Source organism: Mustela nigripes, chromosome 3, assembly GCF_022355385.1.
Source record: "Mustela nigripes isolate SB6536 chromosome 3, MUSNIG.SB6536, whole genome shotgun sequence".
Lineage (NCBI taxonomy): Eukaryota > Metazoa > Chordata > Mammalia > Carnivora > Mustelidae > Mustela > Mustela nigripes.
The window spans coordinates 74,008,480-74,027,615 of NC_081559.1; the positions used below are offsets into that span (position 1 = coordinate 74,008,480).

At 36.8% G+C, this 19,136-nt stretch overlaps 1 protein-coding gene and 1 non-coding gene across 18 annotated transcripts in view; both read right to left on the reverse strand.

Moving 5' to 3' along the window:
* Positions 1–19,136, reverse strand: part of ZNF385B (zinc finger protein 385B) — a 400,466-nt gene that overhangs the window by 55,216 nt on the left and 326,114 nt on the right. For 13 of the 17 annotated variants that reach the window (XM_059394258.1, XM_059394257.1, XM_059394260.1 and 10 more), the window contains 2 exons: positions 13,472–13,510; positions 6,427–6,537 (listed from right to left, as the gene is read on the reverse strand). In XM_059394258.1, coding sequence (XP_059250241.1) covers positions 6,427–6,537; positions 13,472–13,510 — 150 coding nt within the window. The remainder of the gene's footprint in view (positions 1–6,426; positions 6,538–13,471; positions 13,511–19,136) is intronic. The other 4 variants (XM_059394259.1, XM_059394261.1, XM_059394270.1 and 1 more) reach the window with 1 other exon arrangement.
* On the reverse strand, positions 4,333–4,439 carry LOC132014691 (U6 spliceosomal RNA). Its single transcript, XR_009403346.1, has one exon. It is a non-coding gene; the product is annotated as a U6 spliceosomal RNA (small nuclear RNA).

Here is a 19,136-nt window from a genome sequence, read left to right on the forward strand (position 1 = left end):
GCTTGACTTATTTCGCTAAGCATGATATGCTCTAGTTCCATCCATGTTGTCACAAATGGCAAGATTTCATTTCTTTTTATGGTTGCATAGTATTCCATTGTGTATATATACCACATCTTCTTGATCCATTCATCTGTTGATGGACATCTAGGTTCTTTCCATAGTTTGGCTATTGTGGACATTGCTGCTATAAACATTCGGGTGCACGTGCCCCTTTGGATCACTACGCTTGTATCTTTAGGGTAAATACCCAATAGTGCAATTGCTGGGTCATAGGGCAGTTCTATTTTCAACATTTTGAGGAACCTCCATGCTGTTTTCCAGAGTGGCTGCACCAGCTTGCATTCCCACCAACAGTGTAGGAGGGTTCCCCTTTCTCCGCATCCTCGCCAGCATCTGTCATTTCCTGACTTGTTGATTTTAGCCATTCTGACTGGTGTGAGGTGATATCTCATTGTGGTTTTGATTTGTATTTCCCTGATGCCGAGTGATATGGAGCACTTTTTCATGTGTCTGTTGGCCATCTGGATGTCTTCTTTGCAGAAATGTCTGTTCATGTCCTCTGCCCATTTCTTGATTGGATTATTTGTTCTTTGGGTGTTGAGTTTGCTAAGTTCTTTATAGATTTTGGACACTAGTCCTTTATCTGATATGTCGTTTGCAAATACCTTCTCCCATTCTGTCAGTTGTCTTTTGATTTTGTTAACTGTTTCCTTTGCTGTGCAAAAGCTTTTGATCTTGATGAAATCCCAATAGTTCATTTTTGCCCTTGCTTCCCTTGCCTTTTGCGTTGTTCCTAGGAAGATGTTTCTGCGGCTGAGGTCGAAGAGGTTGCTGCCTGTGTTCTCCTCAAGGATTATGATGGATTCCTTTCACACATTGAGGTCCTTCATCCATTTTGAGTCTATTTTTGTGTGTGGTGTAAGGAAATGGTCCAATTTCATTTTTCTGCATGTGGCTGTCCAATTTTCCCAGCACCATTTATTGAAGAGGTTGTCTTTTTTCCATTGGACATTCTTTCCTGCTTTGTTGAAGATGAGTTGACCATAGAGTTGAGGGTCTATTTCTGGGCTCTCTATTCTGTTCCATTGATCTATGTGTCTGTTTTTGTGCCAGTACCATGCTGTCTTGATGATGACAGCTTTGTAATAGAGCTTGAAGTCCGGAATTGTGATGCCACCAACGTTGGCTTTCTTTTTCAATATCCCTTTGGCTATTCGAGGTCTTTTCTGGTTCCATATAAATTTTAGAATTATTTCTTCCATTTCTTTGAAAAAGATGGATGGTACTTTGATAGGAATTGCATTAAATGTGTAGATTGCTTTAGGTAGCATAGACATTTTCACAATATTTATTCTTCCAATCCAGGAGCATGGAACATTTTTCCATTTCTTTGTGTCTTCCTCAATTTCTTTCATGAGTACTTTATAGTTTTCTGAGTATAGATTCTGTGCCTCTTTGGTTAGGTTTATTCCTAGGTATCTTATGGTTTGGGGTGCAATTGTAAATGGGATGGACTCCTTAATTTCTCTTTCTTCTGTCTTGTTGTTGGTGTAGAGAGATGCAACTGATTTCTGTGCATTGATTTTATATCCTGACACTTTACTGAATTCCTGTACAAGTTCTAGCAGTTTTGGAGTGGAGTCTTTTGGGTTTTCCACATATAGTATCATATCATCTGTGAAGAGTGATAATTTGACTTCTTCCTTGCCGATTTGGATGCCTTTAATTTCCTTTTGTTGTCTGATTGCTGAGGCTAGGACCTCTAGTACTATGTTGAATAGCAGTGGTGATAATGGACATCCCTGCCGTGTTCCTGACCTTAGCGGAAAAGCTTTCAGTTTTTCTCCATTGAGAATGATATTTGCGGTGGGCTTTTCATAGATGGCTTTGATGATATTGAGGTATGTGCCCTCTATCCCTACACTTTGAAGAGTCTTGATCAGGAAGGGATGCTGTACTTTGTCAAATGCTTTTTCAGCATCTATTGAGAGTATCATATGGTTCTTGTTCTTTCTTTTATTGATGTGTTGTATCACATTGACTGATTTGTGGATGTTGAAACAACCTTGCAGCCCTGGAATAAATCCCACTTGGTCGTGGTGAATAATCCTTTTAATGTACTGTTGAATCCCATTGGCTAGTATTTTGGTGAGAATTTTCGCATCTGTGTTCATCAAGGATATTGGTCTATAGCTCTCTTTTTTGATGGGATCCTTGTCTGGTTTTGGGATCAAGGTGATGCTGGCCTCATAAAATGAGTTTGGAAGTTTTCCTTCCATTTCTATTTTTTGGAACAGTTTCAGGAGAATAGGAGTTAGTTCTTCTTTAAATGTTTGGTAGAATTCCCCCGGGAAGCCGTCTGGCCCTGGGCTTTTGTTTGTTTGGAGATTTTTAATGACTGTTTCAATCTCCTTACTGGTTATGGGTCTGTTCAGGCTTTCTATTTCTTCCTGGTTCAGTTGTGGTAGTTTATATGTTTCTAGGAATGCATCCATTTCTTCCAGATTGTCAAATTTGTTGGCGTAACCTCAAAGACTCTTAACCCAGGATTCTATACTGCATGGCCTCTCAGTGTATGGACTCATCCAAAATATAGAGCAGAAGACCTGTGATATGACTAGAAACTTGGATAATGACTATGCAAAATTATTAAACATATTTGGATCTATTTTAGGATTTATTATTCTGTCTTTCCCTACAAAAATTCTTTACTTATTATACCTTAAATTAAGTAGTAATATTGTAGCTCAATACAGTTAGTATTTATGTTCCTATCATTAATTAGTCTACTTACAAAATATTTCATGGCTCCTACAATGCTGATTTTTTTTTTCAAGTCAGGGTTACTGGGGTATACTTTATATACAGTAAAATTCCTTTTTAGGTATTTAGTTGTACGGGATTTGAAAAACAAAAACAGTTGTGTAATCACCACAAAAATGGAGATATAGAATATTTATTTCCATCACTTCAAAAAGCTCCCTCATACCCCTTACACCTTTTGTAGTTGATTTCCTAACCTCGCCTTGCTCCATCCCTGTTAACTAATGATCTGACTTCTTTTCCAATAGTTTTTGCCAAAAGTTATATAAGCGCAACCATACAGTACATTGTCATTGTGTTCAATTAGTTTCATTTAGCGTCCTGCCTTTGAGATTCTCCCATTGTGTAGAATTTTATCAGTATATTATTTCTTTTATTGCTAAGCAGTATTCTATTGTATTACTGTAGTTTTTATTTGTTGATCCATTCATCAGTTGATAGACATTTGGCTCAATTCTAGTTTGAGGCAATTATGCATAAAGCTACTATAAGTGACACATATGTATGAACATAAGTTTTCATTTCTCTTAGATAAAACCCTAAAGTTGGATTGTTGGGTTGTATGGAAAATTTATAACTTCCTAAAAACTTCTTATAAATAACTATTAAACTATTTTCCAAGTCCCTGCACCATTTGTATTTCTACCAACAACAAATTAGAGTTCAGTTGCCCCTCATCCTTGACACTTGGTATTATCAATTTGTTTAATTTTCATCATATTAATAGGTAGAGGGGTATGTAATTGTGGTCTGCACTTCTTTAATGGCTAATGATATTGAACACTGTTTTGTATACTAACTTTCCGTTCATTTTTCTTCTTTGGTAAAGTGCTTGTTCAAATCATTTGTCCATTTCTTATTAATTGAGTTGTAAATTATTTAAATATTTTTTGAAAGATTTTATTTATTTGACAGACAGAGATCACAAGTAGGCAGAGAGGCAGGCAGAGAGAGAGAGAGGAGGAAGCAGGCTCCCTGCTGAGCAGAGAGCCCGATGGGGAGGGTTTGATCCCAGGACCCTGGGATCATGACCTGAGCTGAAAGCAGAGGCTTTAACCCACTGAGCTACCCAGGCGCCCCTTATTTAAATATTTAAATGACATGTTTTATATTATTTTCTCTCAGTCTATAACTTTTCCTTTTTTTTGAGGTGCAAATTCTTAAAAATTAACATATAATGTATTATTTGTTTTGGGGATACTGGTCTATGATTCATCAGTCTTACACAATTCACAGTGCTCACCACAGCATATGCTCTCCCCAGTGTTCATCACCCAGCCGCCCCATCTCCTCACCAACTCTCCACTCCAGCAACCCTCAGTTTGTTTCCTGAGATTGAGAGTCTCTTATGGTTTGCTGCCCTCTCTGGTTTCATCTTGTTTCATTATTCCCTCCCTTCCCCTATGATCCTCTGTCTTGTTTATCAAATTTCTAGTATCAGTGAGATCATATAGCAAGAATCTTTCTCTGATTGACTTATTTCACTTAGCATAATAATGTTCCATCAAAAATATGGAATGCTTCACTAATTTGAGTGTCATCCTTGTGCAGGCACCATGCTAATCTTCTCTGTATCGTTCCAATTTTAGTATACGTGCTGCCGAAGCAAGCACTTTTAATTTTCTTAAGAGTGTAACAGTGTCATTTAAAGAGAAGTTTTTAATTTTGATGATGTCTAATATATCAATATTTTTAGAGCTCATACACTTATTTATTTATTTGATGGGGTTGGGGGAAAGGATAGGCAGACTTCATGTTGAGCTGGAGACCAATGTGGGTCTCAATCCCACAACTCTGGATTATGACCTGTGCCAAAATCAAGAGTCAGATGCTTAACAGACTGAGCCACCCAGGTGCCCCTATAGTTCACACTTTTAGTTTCCTAAGAAATATTTTGCTTAATTCAAGTTCATGTAGATTTCCTCCTATGTTTTATTCTTGAAGTTTTTTACTTTTCAGTTCATGGTTAAATATATAATTCATTTGAATTAATTTTGGAATTTAGTCTGAAATGGCCTTTAAGGTTCTAAATTTACATGTGGTTATCCAATTACACTATTTGTTACAAAGATTAGCCTTTCTCCTCTGAATTGTCACTGCAACTTTGTTGAAGATCAACTGATCATACAGCTTTGGGGCTATTTCTGGACTCTTCTGTTCCACTGATCAACGTAACTACTATCCTTCCACCAATATTACAGTCTTGATTATTGTAGGTTTTAAGGTAATTATTGAAATCAAGGAGTGAAATCTGGAAAATTTGATTTTTTTTTTTAAAGCTTTATCTAGTCTCGGGTTTTTCTTTTCTATGTAATTTAAGAAGAAGCTTGGCATTTTCCACAAAAATGCTCTCTGGGATTTTGACTGGGATTGCACAAGGTCTATAGATGAATCTGGGGACAGCTGACAATGTTGAGACTTCTAATGAACTGATACCATATAGTTCTCAATTTTTTAGGAAACACTTTAATTCTTGAAAAAGGAGTTGAGATTTTATTGAGTGCCAAAAAAATTTATTGGATTTTTGACGGAAATTGCATTAAATATACTTTTACAAATCATGTTAAACATGATAAAAACACTCTTTTCCAATTTTTATTATGTTTCCTATACAGAATTAGCAAAACATTTACTGCTATGTACAAACAAGAGTATTTATTGTTTTAGTATTTGCAAAAAAGCATGAATCCTGGAACATTTTCTTTGGAAAATGGCTTCTAGGTGGAGTAGCTCAGGAAATAACACATAATATATAGTTCCAGATTCAGATATGTATTGGCCATTGGCTTCACTTGGTAACTGAGTATTGCAAACATTCTAATATTATTTATTTTAATTTCACGTTACATTACTCCTACATTTAAAATGATTTGTACTCTTTTCTTGTTATTATTATTATTATTTTTAGCATGATGGTTATGCTGGCCATTTAAAATAATTTAAAAAAAATTTCCCTGCATTTCCATGTTCTGGGGAAAATATAAATTGTGTAATAAATTATTCCCTCAGGCATTTAATATGATTTGGCATACACACATGAAATGTGACACTTGTTATAAAGGGGAATAGCAATAATTTTCCTCTGCATTCATTGTATTTTCAACTTTTTAAAAAAATATTTTATTTATTTGACAGAGAGAGAGATCACAAGTAGGCAGAGAGAGAGAGGAGGAAGCAGGCTCCCTGCTGAGCTGAGAGCCTGATGCGGGGCTCGATCCCAGGACCCTGAGATCACGACATGAGCCGAAGCCAGCAGCTTAACCAACTGAGTCACCCAGGTGCCCCTGCATTTTCAGCTTTAAAAAATTTTTCTATATAGTGATTTTTGAAAAGTGAGTATCATTGGCAAGATTAAGCATAAAATGTTATGGGTGTGATTGATCACCTGGAGGAATTCTTGGTTTTTGATATTAGCTACTCTATTACTCAAGTTTCTAATGTTGAATCCGAAACCCTGGAAAATCTGGCCCACTGAACTAAGTGGGCCACCAAGGCAAGTGGCTGTTAGAGGTGATGTAAATATGAAGAGATGTACGTATTCAGAACAATCAGACTTTGAGCTTGACAGACTACAGAGAATAATAAAAAGGTGATACTCACATCTGAATTAAAGCGGAGCTGACAGACATTGCAAGAAATAACTTGTTTCTTCTTTGGGGGAATGGACACTCCAAAAGTGTGGTTAATGACTGCTTTTTGCACAGGATCCATCTGAAGAGCAAATGATAAAATAGTCAATGTACAGCTTCAAAGGATAGACAGTAAATATGAGCAAGTTAAAGTAGTTGTATTATTCCCTAAGATTTTAACTTCTTGGTTCCCAAAGAGGGATAATAAACAGTCTCCTTCAATAGCAAGTTACTCGTTTCCAGGAGTTAAAAACAAGAACAAAAAACTGGTTTTGAAACAATAACCACTCCCAACCAAATCACAGGAGAATCATATCAAGGAATCTTATACCTCTATAAAGAATCTTGAAAAACCTTAAAAGAATCATAAAATAAGAAAATTTAAGATTCAAAGGTCAGGGTTCAAATTCACATGTTAATGCTTTCCTCATATGAGGTAATGATTGTTAAGATGGTCTGAAATGATCTCAGTCACAATCACTACAATTATATTTCAGTTTCTCAATTTTTGATTTATGACAAAATTATAAGTGACAGGCTCATATCACAACATAGAAACTATTGATCATTATTTTAAAATAATTTATTACTTTTCATGCACTATAGATCGAAATCCATCTTACTTGAAACACATGTCATAGTTGTATACTCAAATACCCATAGCAGATTAACATGCAACCTTTGTCTAGATATTGATCAAGTAAAGTTTTAACTTTTTGTTGTCTGATTGCTGAGGCTAGGAATTCTAGTATTATGTTGAACAACAGTGGTGAGAGGGGGCATCCCTGTCATGTTCTTGAACTTAAAGGAAAAGCTCTCAGTTTTTCCCACAGAGAATGATATTTGCTGTGGGTTTTTCATACATGGCTTTTATGATATTGAGGTATGTTCCCTCTATCCCTATACTGTGGAGAGTTTTAATCAAGAAAGGATGTTGTATTTTGTTAAATGATTTTTCTGCATAGATTGAGAGGATCATATGGTTCTTGTCCCTTCTTTTATAATCAGACAACAGAAAGAAATAAAAGGCATTCAGATTGACAAAGAAGAAGTCAAACTCTCACTCTTTGCAGATGACATGTTACTTTATATGGAAAACCCAAAAGACTCCACCCCAAAATTGCTAGAACTCATACAGCAAATCAGCAACATGGCAGGATATAAAATCAATGCAAAATAATCAGCTCTATTTCTATACGCTAACAATGAGACAGAAGAAAGAAATTAAGGAGCTGATCCCATTTGTACCAAAAACCACAGGATACCTAGGAATAAACCTAACCAAAGAGGTAAATGATGTGTACTCTAAAAACTACAGAACATTTATTAAAGAAATTAAGGAAGACACAAAGAAATGGAAAAACATTTCATGCTTTTGGATTGTTAAAATGTCTATGTCACCCAGAGCAATATTAATAAATATTGTTTAACAATAAATAAGAAAACAAGAATAAATATTGTTGAAATGTCTATGCTACACAGAGCAATCTACACATTCAGTGTAAGCCCTATCAAAATACCACTGACAATTTTCACCGAGCTGGAACAAATAATTCTCAAGTTTGTAAGGAACCAGAAAAGACCCTGAATAGCCAGAGGAATGTTAAAACAAAAACAAAAACAAAAAAACAAACAAACAAAAAACCCAAAGCTCATGGCATCACAATGCCAGACTTCAAGTTCTATTACAAAGCTGTAATCAAGACAGTATGATGCTGGCAGGAAAACAGACGCATAGATCAATGGAACAGAGTAGAGATCTCAGAAATGGACCCTCAACTCTATGGTCAACTAATCTTCAACACAGTAGGAAAGAATATCCAATGGAAAAAGGATAGTCTCCTCAATAAATGATGCTGGGAAAACTGGACAGCTACATGCAGAAGGAAACTGGACCATTTCCTTATACCACACAAAAAAATAGACTCAAAATGTATGAAAGACCTAAATGTGAGACAGGAATCCATCAAAATCCTAGAGAAGAACGCAGGTAACAACCTCTGTGACCTGAGCCGCCGCAACTTCTTGCCAGACACGTCTCCAAAGGCAAAGGAAACAGAAGCAAAAATAAACTTTTGGGACTTCATCAAGAATAAACCTTCTGGGGGCGCCTGGGTGGCTCAGTGGTTAAGCCGCTGCCTTCGGCTCAGGTCATGATCTCAGGGTCCTGGGATCGAGTCCCGCATCGGGGTCTCTGCTCGGCAGGGAGCCTGCTTCCTCCTCTCTCTCTCTCTGCCTACTTGTGATCTCAAATAAATAAATAAAATCTAAAAAAAAAAAAAAAAAAAAAAAAAAGAACAAACCTTCTGCACAGCAAAGGAAACAGTCAACAAAACTAAAAGGCAAACTACAGAATGGGAGAAGATATATGCAAACGACATATCAGATAAAGGGCTAGTATTCAAGATCCATAAAGAACTTATCAGACTCAGGGCACCTGGGGGGCTCAGTGGGTTAAAGCCTCTGCCTTTGGCTCAGGTCATGATCCCAGGGTTCTGGGATCAAGCCCCATATTGGGCTCTCTGCTCAGCGGGGAGCCTGCTTCCTCCTCTCTCTCTGCCTGCTTCTCTGCCTACTTGTGATCGCTCTCTGTCAAATAAATAAATAAAATCTTAAAAAAAAAAAAAGAACTTATCAGACTCAATGCCCATAAAACAAAGAATCCAGTCGAGAAATGGGCAGAAGATATGAACAGACATTTTACCAAAAAGACATCCAAATGGCCAACAGGAACATGAAAAAACGCTTCACATCATTTGCCATCAGGGAAATACTACAAAACCACAATGAGATACCATCTCACGCTTAACAAGACAAGAAAGAACAAATGTTGGTGAGGATGCAGAGAAAGAGGAACCCTCTTACACTGATAGCGGGAATGCCTGCTGGTGCAGCCACTCTGGGAAACAGTACGGAGGTTCTTCAAAAAGTTAAAGATAGAGTTACCCTATGACCCAGCAATTGTACTACTAGGTATTTACCCCATAGATATAAATGTAGTGATCTGAAGGAGCACCTGTCCCCCAATATCCATAGCAGAAAGGCCCAAAATAGCCAAACTGTGGAAAGAGCTGAGATGTCCATCAACAGAGGAATGGGTAAAGATGTGGTATGTACACACACACACACACACACACACACACACACACACACACAATGGAACAGTACTCAGTGGTCAGAAAGGATGAATACTTACCATTTACATTGATGTGCATGGACCTGGAGGGATATTATGCTAAGTGAAATAAGTCAATCAGAGAAAGACAATTATCATATGATTTCACTCATATGTGGAACATAAGAAACAGCGCAGAGGATCACAGGAGAAGGGAGGGAAAACTGAACGGGAAGTCATCAGAAGGGAGACAAACCATGAGAGAGTCTGAACTATAGGAAGCCAACTGAAAGTTGCTGGAGGGGAGGTGGAAGGAGGGTAGAGTAACGAGGCGATGGACTTTAAGAAGGGCATGTGATGTGATGAGCACTGTGTGTTATACACAACTGAGGAATTACTGACACTACATCTGAAACTAATGATGTACTATATGTTGGCTAAGTGAATCTAAATGTTTAAAAAGCTTAAGTTTGACTTATACCCTATAACTTCCTTTCCTTTAGTGTGCATGTTCCATACATATTCAGAAAAATATATGGTGACGAAAGTACTCAGCCATAGAGAAACTATGGCACAACACCATGATAATACTTGGAAAAAGAAAGAACACTATTTGTAGAGCCTATAAAAAGAGAGACAGAGCAGTGATTCTCTTGCATATTCCAAATAATCTCCAGCATTAACATCAGACAACTGGCAGTTCAAAGAACAATGTGGATGATGAACAAAGCATTACTTATCAACACATGCAACATGAACAAGAACAGATCCACTGACTCCATCATGTAGGAAATCTCCTGCGGTTAGAGTTTAGGATTGGATTTGTTGATGAGATTTGGTAGAGAGGACAAATGAATACTATCCTTGATCAGAAGTATAAATCAACAAAGTATAAAATTAGCTATTAAAACCTAAGTATATTAGAAAAGGGGGTGGATTACAGAACTATCAAATAGTAGTATTACCTATTTTTTTGCTACAAGTTTAATAGAGATGACATGACAATGTATTCTCATTATACAGAACAAAAATTTGGAGAGGGGGATATTCTGGAGTAAGATACTCTATATCCTGACGGTAGTGGTGGTCACACAAATTTACACGTGTTAGCGTTTTTAGAACTATATACACATGCAGAAAGTCGATTTTATATGTGATAATGTAAAACATAAAAAAAGAAAAAAATTGTATGAGTATGATGTTTAACTACCAAATGTAAAAATATCCTTACTGGAAAATCTGGGGATTTCTTTGGTTCAAGGTCATGACTGATGTATTAAGTGTACTTAATGAATTTTTTTTAAAAAAAACTCTCCATAGGCAAAGAAAATCTCAGAAGTTCAGAAAATAAAACTTAAGTTCACTTTTTTAGTTTACTCACAAATGCATACTCTTAGGTCTCATTCATCCCTTTGTAAAACATGAAACTATACTTTCTGATTGTTACTAGAGATGGCAAAGCAGTTTGAAGAGGCTAAAAATAAAATAGCCTAACTATATTGAGCAGGATTGAAAAAAAAGTACACTGTTTTGCAAAGTTAAAAAACGAGAGAATTTTATTGAGATATTTTCTGTTCTCAGGCTCTGAAAAATACTTGCTGGTTATGTGTGAACTACATGGAATAAAACTATATGAATATTTCCCAAACACCAGTTTTCTGCATGCCACTTTCATTATTTTTGCCATAGCCATATATTATTATTTACTTATTTTTTCTTTAAGTCAAAGTAAAATTGACTTTTCTTTTTAAATTGACTTTTTTTAAAAACAGTGATAACATTAATGAAATCATAGGTTAATGTCTTTTTTCTTATTACTCATTTTAAAAAAGATTGAAAATTAACGTTAAAAAAAATTAAAACTTTCATTATCTAAAATAAAGGCATATATTCTTCTTGTTTCCATATGAACACAGGCAAAAGGCTCATCTAAAATAATCTAGTTCCATGTTTTTAGTAAACCAAGACATCTGCTGACAGCTCCAACATGACCTGGAATATAAACATTCCTCTTATATTTAAAAAATTGTTAGCTGCTTATATAATTTTTTAAATGGCTCCTAATACAACTTTATTCTACTTAAATCTCACATTTGCACCACATCAGCCTGAAAAAATCCCCTAGTGTCCCCAAGGCTGGGAGCAAACTATCCCAAAAGGTGAATTGTGGATGAGCCCTCCAGGTACAAAGGCAAGCTCCCAGCCATCTGCTCTCCCGTAAGTGAACTGAGGAGGTTCCTTCAAGAAACTCTTACCAGAACTGGCTTCTCTATCTTATATACATAATCCTATCCATCCTTATAAAATCAGCTAACTAAACACAGCCCTTTTACTTCATTCCTTGTTATTAATTCTTGTTGCATTTTATCCTTTGAACAATTTATCACTAATCATGTAAAATTTTTATTCCCTATGTTTCTCATTTGGAATAGATTTTTCTCTGTTTTCCATTTGATTTTTTTTTTTTTTAAACAGCTATTTCAGGAAAAGATCCACTTTTCCCCCCCTCCCCCGTCTAAATCTCTTTTGTCTTTCTCTGCTGTTTATCACAGGATTCTATAATTACATTTCTTATTCAAATGTCATTTTGGGGATCCCACTTCAGTTGAAAGAAAACCTCAAATTGTCTGAAAAAGATCGCTCCACTTGCCAATTCAGTGGATACCTTGAAATAGCTACCATCTAGCTGATATTTGGAGCATTTGCCATGTGACACAGTAACTACAGTTACCTGAGTCATTTCAGTGGGATCCAGACATGGAAGAATATAGAGAAGGTCTTCAGATCTCTACCTTTCCCTTTTTAAGATATTAAGTGAGGGACACCTGGGTGGCTCCGTTGCTTAAGGCTCTACCTTCTGCTCAGGTCATGATCCCAGGGCCCTGGGATAAAGCCCTGCTTTTGCTCCATGCTCAGGGGCGAGCCTGCATCTCCCTTTCCTCCCTGTTCCTGCTCTCTCTCTCTCAAATAAACAAATAAAATCTTAAAAAAAAAGTATTAAACGATAAAATCTTACATACTTTTCTTAGCAGTCCTACAATACTCTACAAGTTAGAAGAAAACAGTAACTATGATGTTAATTTATAAATATATATTTTTTTCTTCTACTAATGCATGTCCATTCTCTGTAATTACGATGGGATACGTAGAACTAAGTCAATGGTAATTCTTTTATTCAATCACCAATTTTTAGGGTAAATAAAACAGGGTGAATAAAAACATTCTCATAAATCCTAAATTGTGATATATGCATGTGACTCAGTTTAATACCGTCAAAACTATATATACATATCATAATGATCTCATATGTAGAATACTCAGAAAAATTATTGGAGATATTGCAACTAACCACAGTAAGAGTTTTCTTAAAGAGTCAGTCGGCTTTCTCATAGACATTTGATTATTAAAAATAAACAAGTGTTTTCAAACATCTCTGTTAAAATGTTTATATCACTTTTAAACGAACAAGTGCCTTGTAAATACTCATTGTTTAGCTCCTGTTCATTCAGATTGCACAAGAAAGCTATCTATGTACTGAGAAAATTGTGATTCATTGGCAAATAATGCTAGAGAAATTTTGCTTTTTTTTTTTTCCTTAAAAAAAAAATCAAATTTCGGGGCATCTGGGTGGCTCAGTGGGTTGAGCCTCTGCCTTCAGCTCAGGTCATTATCTCCTGGTCCAGGGATCGAGCCCCACATTGGGCTCTCTGCTCAGCAGGGAGCCTGCTTTCTCCTCTCTCTCTCTCTCTGCCTGCCTGTGATCTCTGTCTGTCAAATAAATAAATAAAATATTTAAAAAAATCAAATTTCATATAAGAGAGGGTTTTTTTTCCCCATCAAAAAAACAAAACAAAAAACCAAAAAAACAACCCATGTAGTTCTAGCTACCAATATTCCTTACCTGGCAGAATTTATTGGTCCCAAATAAGCCTCTTCTTTTCTAAAAAAGTAAAAGTTAGAAGTAGTCATCTGGAATTTTGAGGCTAGCAAGCACATTTACAAGAAAGTTTTAAAAAATTCATTTTCCTTATTCATCTCTGATTAAAAAGCCTGCAATGCTTACTAACCAAAAAGCAGCAAGAGTTAACACTTGCCACTTTTTCTAATGAAAATCATGTAGAAATGAAAAGCAAAACCTATTAGTGCAATTAACTGGGAGGTAATAAAAATGAAAGATGGGGTTGCGGCTATTACCAGGAATTGAGGAGATAATTGGAGGCTATGTATGGACAAATTAACTATTATATTATAGTACTTATAAATGAATTAATGAAGCTGGCCTTATCACACCATCTATTATATTGTCAATATCAGAATAAGAACAAACAGGTATCCTTGGTGTATTCACCAAGATTATGGAAACACAAATTTGTATGGATTTTTAAAAAGTGTTACTGAGCATACTAGAAAGTAATTTACATCTTCACAGTGTAAGCAATCACATAAAAATATGCAGCTGCAAATAAAACCGAGCCACTGGGAAAAAACAACGCCGGGTACCTCACTAAAGGCAGGAGCCACCCTACTGGGGGTAGGGAGAGAAACCAATGCAGGGGCTACGGGATCAAATGGCTTTTAGACGAGATGATTTTTCGGTTCGAGGCAAAGAACTTAGAAATACAAACTTCGGACGATCTCTGTAATTTTCAAGAGGCCTGAAATTTGATTTATATCCTTGTAAGAGTCTTAAAATGATTTCATTATGCAGCCAGGGTGGCTAGGTGTAAAGTTGGAGTAAAATATGGGAGTAAACTGAGGGTTGCTGGGGGGAGGGGGGTTGGAAAAAGGGGGTGGGGTTATGGACATTGGGAAGGGTATGTGCTTTGGTGAGTGCTGTGAAGTGTGTAAACCAGGTGATTCACAGACCTGTACCCCTGGGGATAAAAATATATTATATGCTTATAAAAAATAAAACATTAAAATAAAATGGATGTCAAGTTGGAACACCGCCCAATTAAAAAACAAAGAGACTGCCCAAGAAGGATAATACAAGGTTTTCTTCTCTGCGGCTAAATGGCTAGGTTTCTGCACTATTCTTAAAGACAGAGTAGTGTCATCTTAAACTCAGTCATCTATTTTAACCGATGTACTGAAAAGCATTTGGGAAGCACTTGTTTTATAAGAAACGGGCAATACTAGCTTTTCTAGCAAATGGAGGTAGAAACCACATTTTTGATGTTTAAAGTTTAACAGTCATCCCATAGACATTCCTGGAAGCCTATTATGTCAGATATTGTTCCAGACTAGATGGTGTAGGATGAGTCCAACATAAGGACATATTTATAATTGTGAAAGTTAACCAATGAAAAAACAGACAACAGAAACTGTATTTAACTGGGGCTGGGAAAAGAAGTGACCTTAAAGCAAAATAACAGGCCTGAGAAAGCACTTGGAGGTGTGTCTCCTTTGCCTCCCCTCTACTTTGGGCTTTTTCTCCCTTTTCTGATTTTCTCACATTTTAAGCACCGAGGACCCTCCCTTTACCAGTGACGTCAATGTGTTATCCTCCCAGGGGGTGTTGGTCTTTTCCATTCCTTTTTTAGCTGTGGAATAACAATAACAAACATCATAAGAGCAGCTTCGATTTACGGAGCTCTTACTATGTGCCAGGAATTATACTAAGGGATTATTTTGTGTCGTCTCCACAGTCACCCAAGGCAGATATGATCTTTATCCTCCTTTACAAATGAAGACTCAAAGGCTTTGAGAGTTTCAATAGCTTGTCACCCCTGAGTCGGAAGGTCTGAAGCCAAGATTCAAACTCAGGTAGAGTCTCTCCCCACTGTTCCCTGCAAAAGGAGCACTAAGCCTGATGACGGGTAGTGCCTGTGGCTCTGCTGAGGGGGCTGGGGGTGGTGAGATCTGAAGAAAGGATGGATGTTTCTAGCTCCTCCGCAGCCTGGAGGGGAGTTGCCTCGTCCAAATACACGTAAGACCCACTTGATACTTAAGTAAGTTTCCTGGAGAGGTGAGTCTGGGTTTTTCTCTTTCTGATCCATTTTCGTCACTCTTAGAATCAGCCCATTTCTTCTTGTGCAAGTTAAGGAGAGCCAGAAATAAGCACTGGGGCTGTCCTGTCCTCTCTCCCCATTGTAACAGCTGGGCTTGCGCACAGAATAAAACACCTAAGAGAGGGACTACTTAGAGATTACATGCAGCCGGGGACGGTCAGCATTTGCACCTGCCCTTGATTTACTGCAAAGAGGACCTTGACGACTAAACCCTGGTGACTCAGGGGTCTCTGGAAGTTTGGCAAAGCATTACTTTTTAAAGTGCAATATTAGCAAATTACAGTAGTACAAAAAGAATGACTATTTTTTCATCTCTTCCTTTTTCAATATCAGACTTATGGAAAGGAATGTGACCACAGTGTCCCATGAAAACTTCAAATGTTCAGAAAGTGACACATTTAAAAGTGATAGCTACATCATTGAAGAGTAGTATCTCTCTGAGTTACTTCAAAAAAAGGTTTTGCCTTTTTCATATTTAAGCACTCTGACCCCATGCCTTAACATTATTGTTTTACTTTTTTCAAATCCTCACAAACTGAAATAGAGACCAGACACAGCTATCACAAAGACCCATTTCTTTTCTCAAAGATCAAGAGGTAGAAACAATTGCGCATTATTGGCAACAACACCTCAACCACACAGCTTTGTATGGTTTTGGATTTCAAATAAGAAGGCTCAATAAAAGTAAACCGCATGGAACATTACACTGGAATTGCACGCGACCACGAGACCTGCATTTTTGCATCTGGAATGTGTACAAGCATAGACTTGCCACACCGATATGGCTTCTCCTACCCAGAACACCCTGACAGGGGTCCACATGGATGCCATCACTGTCATGGTAAGGAAGACAAATGGCCCGCCACTCTCTCCACAGGTTGTTGATTCAGCAGGGAGCCGTATGTCTGGAAAGGTGCTTCCCTCACGGGTTTCCAGCTCTGTGCTAGAACCACACCTTGGTTGCGACTTGCTCATCGAATCCCCTGTATCCTGATAACAATGGGATACCATTCCTCTTCTAGGAGTTTAACCAGTCATTCAGAACTGGTATAAAGGCTAAAGTAAGACAACGCACACTTAGGGAAATAATAAGCAACAGGCCACATTATATCTTTATCTCCAACCCAATAAAGCTATTACTATTACTACTACTATTTTATCAAAATATGGTAGGCTGTTCAGTATTTTGAGGCTGGTTAACAATTAGCAGTATTAAGTATTATATAATATAAGTATAATATATATATTATATATATAATACATATAATATAAGTATATAATATAATATAATATAATATAATATAATATAATATAAGTATTAGCAGTGATTCCTGCAGAAATGAGATGGGATTCCAGGTTCTCTTTCCAGAGTCTCCTTTGGGGTGTCAATAGTCTCTAGAAAATATGAGTGGCCTCAGCCCAGAGATCTGAAGCAGCCAGTCAGAGTAGAGTACAGATTGGCCTTTCATCCACCTCCCTTTTTTTGTTTAAATAAATTTAGAAGGTTTGACATCTTTCACTCAAATTCCATATTGTCAGGCCCTCTTTGAAAAGTTCTGAGATTCATCAAACGAGATTGCATTTCCATTGACAAAAAGGATGACTAAGTAAGGAAAAACACCCGGTGATCTATTTTGAGGATCTATTTGGAAAGAAAAACTGAACTGCATTTTCCAGTGGTTTTTGGAGAAATTCATCTTGTTTTTATTTTTGGAAGAATAAAAAGAAACATAGAATGTTAAGAGATGTATGTTTCTGCCATAAAATATTGTCCACTTTCTAGATCACTCTGATAGTAAAGGATGCAATGTTTTTAGAGGTTGTTTCATATCAACTTAGACTATTCAGTACTTGGAAATTTTTGCTCCTTTCCCAACACATCACACTTTTATAAATGCATGATTTTCAATTTGAACAAACTATATTTTCTTGAAAATTCATTGATGTAACAAAAGTTTATCAAGTGGCTATCATTCAGTGTCTTAGGAACTGGACATAAAATGAAGAACAAGCCTTCAAAAAAAAATTACAACATTGTATATGAGGATACCTATAAATCTAAAGTAATAAATAAGGTATTTTCAGAGTGTTTAAGTACTTAAGAGAAAATCAGGAGAACGGGAAAAAAAAAACCCCACATTTTACCACAGATAATTCCTAAAAACATTTTGGTTGTCTTGACACAACTGTGATTCAGATACTTCTACATGTAAAACCATACAAAAAACATAAAAGCAATGACACTATTCCACGATTTAGGAAAAATTTGATACCAAATTCCGAATTGTACAACTTGTGCAAGTAAGGAGCATGTTCCTCAGCTTTCAAAGTGGCCTGTGAGATTCCCATAGTAGATGTTCTTCAACTGACAAGTACCAGATAACAAATGGATATCAGAATTCCCATGATCGTCCTAACCTCAAGGAGAAAGTGACCTGCATTTTGGAAGTTGTCTGAAGAGGAGTGCTACGTGCTAGATATTCTCTCACATGGAAACCTTCCAAGCCGGTTTCTGTGCAGTGTGGTTGGTCTGGTAGTTAGTGAATAGCAAAATGAGTACGAGCTACCTCTCTTGTTCTTTACATAAGTACAGAATTGGTCCATGATCTAACACTTATGAAGATACTCTAAGAAAATAATGTTTTTCAAGTTTAATACGTTAAGAACTTCAAAAAGTTACCAAATGGTAAAAGAAAAAAGCAAAAAGCTAATGAATGGGTGGTTTCACCACTTCCCTCTCTTTAGTGGAAAACCAGTTGAACGCTTTTGACAGATAATTTAAAAACTATTCTGAGGAAAAGGAAGAAATTTTAAGGTATTTTTTAGACAGTAGTTATTTTGTTAATGGTAGACACCACAAGATTAGACCTGTGTACCTTACTGAAGCCGCACGTCTAATTCTGACAGTAGATCCTTGTATGTAACAAATATGGTCAGTACAAATGTAAAATGTTCCATTTTCCTGGCGGCTCCACATGCCTGGTGATTTTCCATGCTACCAGGGATTAAGAGCGATGCAGCAACGCTGTAGTTATGCCATTGGCTAATTTAAGAAGCCACATCAAAGAGCATTTCAAAAAGCTCAGTTTAACAAATAAGACTTTCAATTTACGTCTGCAGTGGGTAGGAGACTTAACTGAAGGTTCACTCAGACCTCACTGCGTGGACACACACACACACGTACACTACACACCCAACAGTTTTGGGTGTTGATGTTCCTATTCAAACAACAGACGAGTCAGCTAAAAAATTCAATGGCATATTACCCATATTCAGGTTAAACAATGCATTTTGAAATGTCTATTCGGTTAATGTGATTTATTAGGGAAGCCCAGACCACTCTGTAGTCCAATTCTAACTGCTGCTTTCAACATAGGGAAAAAGAAATAAGGTAATGAGCTGAATTTTATCTCCTAAGAAAACCCAATGCTTTTCTTTCTTTGTTTCCATTCTTAAACAAAGCAAATGTTTAGATGTGACTGGAAACCACTGAGAGAGAGAGAGAGTGGTGTTTTTCCATCAAGATGGGAAGAAAGTTCTTGAAAGCTTTTTCTT